Raw genomic sequence first — 2,973 nt, forward strand, 5'->3', positions numbered from 1 at the left:
GCCCCCTCAAACGCCACAGAACACAGTATGGCGCATGTCATTATACCGGGTTGACGGTGTTTGCAGCGATCGTTGGAGTAGTGTTGGTGGTGCGTGCTCTTCGGTGGGAATCACCGCAGGGCAAATACAACCGACACGACTCCAACGAACGCTGCAAACACCATCGACAACTTAAGCTTCTGGTGATCCGCAAGTCGTCTCGGATTGATATTATGTGGCTTCACTCTCAGTGACGGACGCCTGCGGTGAGACTACGTTTACCACTGAAGGACACACACGGCCGAACGACTCCAACGAACTGAGTTGACGCCATGGACCGCCAAAAGTGACTCGTCCCGGACCGCTTCTGTCGCCAGGGAAAGCTTCAATGTATTGCCTTGTAACTGGGTACCCTATATGACACCCCAAACCAGTATCCCGCCGCAATCACGATTGATACAAGCGGTAATTGTACGTTTGGCGGGATCTATTGCATTTTTTTAGTAGTGCTTGTGGTGGGTCTTGTGGGAAGGCCCACTACATGACCCACCGCAATCTACCACCGGCAAGTCCCCGCAAGCCCACTAGGATGGCCACAGTCAACACGACGCACCGAAAGACCACCAACACGACAAGACCCACAAGAAGACCATTGACAAAACCAAGAGTCCTAGCTAGCAACGGTGGGAGTTGCCCATGGTGGCCTTGTTGGTGTGTGCGTCGGGCATCAGTGCAGCTTCAACTGCACTCACGCACACACCAACAAGGCCACCACCGATGCCAGTGAAGCGCGGTGTTTTCTGGAAGTACTGGGGTCACTGATGCAGAACTTCTAGCAACCACAGGGCTTCACTTTTCCGATGGGAGATGTCGTGTTCATTGCGGTGGACTTCTTCGGCAACTTGTGCCATGGCGCGAGGTCCGATTATTCGATCGTTTCTTCCAAGATGTTTAGAGCAACAGAATAGTAGAAGATCCATAGTGGATCTTCTAGTAGTAATTCAGTTTTCATTTACACAATTAGCCACCAGCTTTGCTTATAGCTAATATACCGTAGCTACGACTACACATACCACCAATATATGATCTCAAACGAGTGTCCCGCCGCAACAGCTCTTGCTGCCATAAATCACTACAGGAGCCGGAGATTTTGCGGCGGGGCACTGTTTGGGATACACAGTGTCCCGAAGTATAATTACGATTACTGCGGGACGCTGGATTGGCGCGAGGATGAGTCGATGGCATGTGGGGTGGTACACTAGGCAATTCCTTGTGTTTGAAGGTGTCTGCGCCGTATGGTAACCAACGTCTTGTGACGGTGGCTGCAGTGTTTTGTAGCGTTCTTCACGGTTAGGTGTGTCATGAGGCGAAGCCTAGTTGAGTACCGCAGGACACACGCCGTAACCGTGATGGTCACCACCACACGCTGCAGTTGCCAGTGGTGTTTACGCCAGTCTCTGGTGTTACGGGGTTCCTTGGCGTAGTTCTCGGTGGCATATGTCCTGTGGTGAGACCCGGTCGCTCACCAAAGGGCATAAATCACCGAGAACGACGCCAAGGAACTCCGTAACGCCAGCAATTCCTATTGCGGTGTGGGGAGTAGTCGGGACTATACTGGGTATCGCAGTGAGACCTGAAAGACGCCGAACGCTGCAGACGCTGTTGTACATACATATCCATGATGTGTGTCTGGGGCGTGAAAATAAAAAGCAGATACAAACAACCGAAATTGAACTCGGGCCCTTTTGGTTGTAAACCCAACACTCTACCGCTTGAGCTACCGAGGAATAGTTCCTATTTTGCCTCATACAACACACTTGTTTACTTGAGTTTCTCAACTATGGTATCTACCCGCGCTAAAGCTAACGCCCCCTTGCTCGCCGCTACCGTCGCCGCCGGCACCAATTCTATGGTGCAGACCATGGATGCACTCTCACCACCTACCATGGGACCTGGTGAGATGGTGTCCGATGATATGGAGGTGGAAATTCACGATTTGACCTCTCCGGTGGCCGAAATGCGCGATTTTGGCTCTGGCCGATTTTCGCCTGCGCCCGCCGCTGCCTCCGCCGCCAACGGTTCAACGCCTATGGAAAGTGAGGATGCAGGCTCACCACCTACCACCGGACCCCCTGAGTTGATTTCCGGGGATATGGACGTGGAATTCCTTGATTCGATGGCTCCGCGGCCGCGGAAGCGCATCCCCACGACACCGACCAATTCGACTGCGACCGCCTCCACCAACGCCACCCCCACTTCCACGCCTATGCATAGTGCCCACATCACCTCACCACCATCGAATGAACCCACCGAGGTCGCTACCGGCGACAGAATGGCTGAAATCCACGATTTGGGCTCGCCGCTGGCCGCCAACGGTGATTTTCGCCAGCTACAACCATCACCCGAGGATGTCGTCAGTACTGCGGACCGCCGCCGCCCTGCGCAAGCTCCAGCCACATTACCTGTACGTGCTGTTGACCCTGGCTCACATGGAGACAGTCAGCCGCGCGTGCAACCGCGCCCCCGTGGTTCTGCAGCTTCGGCTACATCGGCTACACCGGCCCACCCATCACCTCCGACCGATCCATGGGCCGCTTTTGCCTCCACGCGTGTCCAGGCAGCCAAGGCATCCCGTGCGAAGGATGTGGGGATCCACCGTCCATCCATGGTCGACCTGGGACCTCTCCTGGCCAAGCATGCTGCAGGCACCCTGGCCTTCCATGACACGATGCCTATCCAGAAGCATGACAAGCGTGAGGTCATCGGGTGGCTCCACATGGACACGGGCATTCACACCAAGGCGATCAACGAGGATGCCGCCATGGCGTCGCTGCTGCATGACAACCAGTCGTTGGTCAAGGGTGACACGCTTGTCGACGTCATCAAGTGTGAGAAGGATCCCCAAAACCGTATGTTACGATGGGGCATCGCCAGTGACACTGCTCTGCGTCAACTTCAAGGGACGACATTGAAGTTGCGCATTACCACCACCAG

General features: G+C 54.8%; 1 protein-coding gene and 1 pseudogene across 2 annotated transcripts; one reads left to right on the forward strand and one right to left on the reverse strand.

Moving 5' to 3' along the window:
* Positions 1-1,694: 1,694 nt before the first annotated feature.
* On the reverse strand, positions 1,695-1,766 carry H257_19313 (annotated as a pseudogene). Its single transcript has one exon. The product of its transcript is annotated as a tRNA-OTHER (tRNA).
* A 53-nt stretch (positions 1,767-1,819) lies between these two features.
* H257_19314 (hypothetical protein) lies at positions 1,820-2,951 on the forward strand (the record flags this gene model as incomplete). The annotated part of the gene is made up of 2 exons (XM_009848459.1): positions 1,820-2,867; positions 2,914-2,951. The coding sequence occupies 2 exons, from the start codon at positions 1,820-1,822 to the stop codon at positions 2,949-2,951; spliced, it is 1,086 nt and encodes a 361-aa protein (XP_009846761.1).
* Between the last annotated feature and the right edge of the window lie 22 nt (positions 2,952-2,973).

Source organism: Aphanomyces astaci (assembly GCF_000520075.1).
Source record: "Aphanomyces astaci strain APO3 unplaced genomic scaffold supercont1.476, whole genome shotgun sequence".
Lineage (NCBI taxonomy): Eukaryota > Oomycota > Saprolegniomycetes > Saprolegniales > Verrucalvaceae > Aphanomyces > Aphanomyces astaci.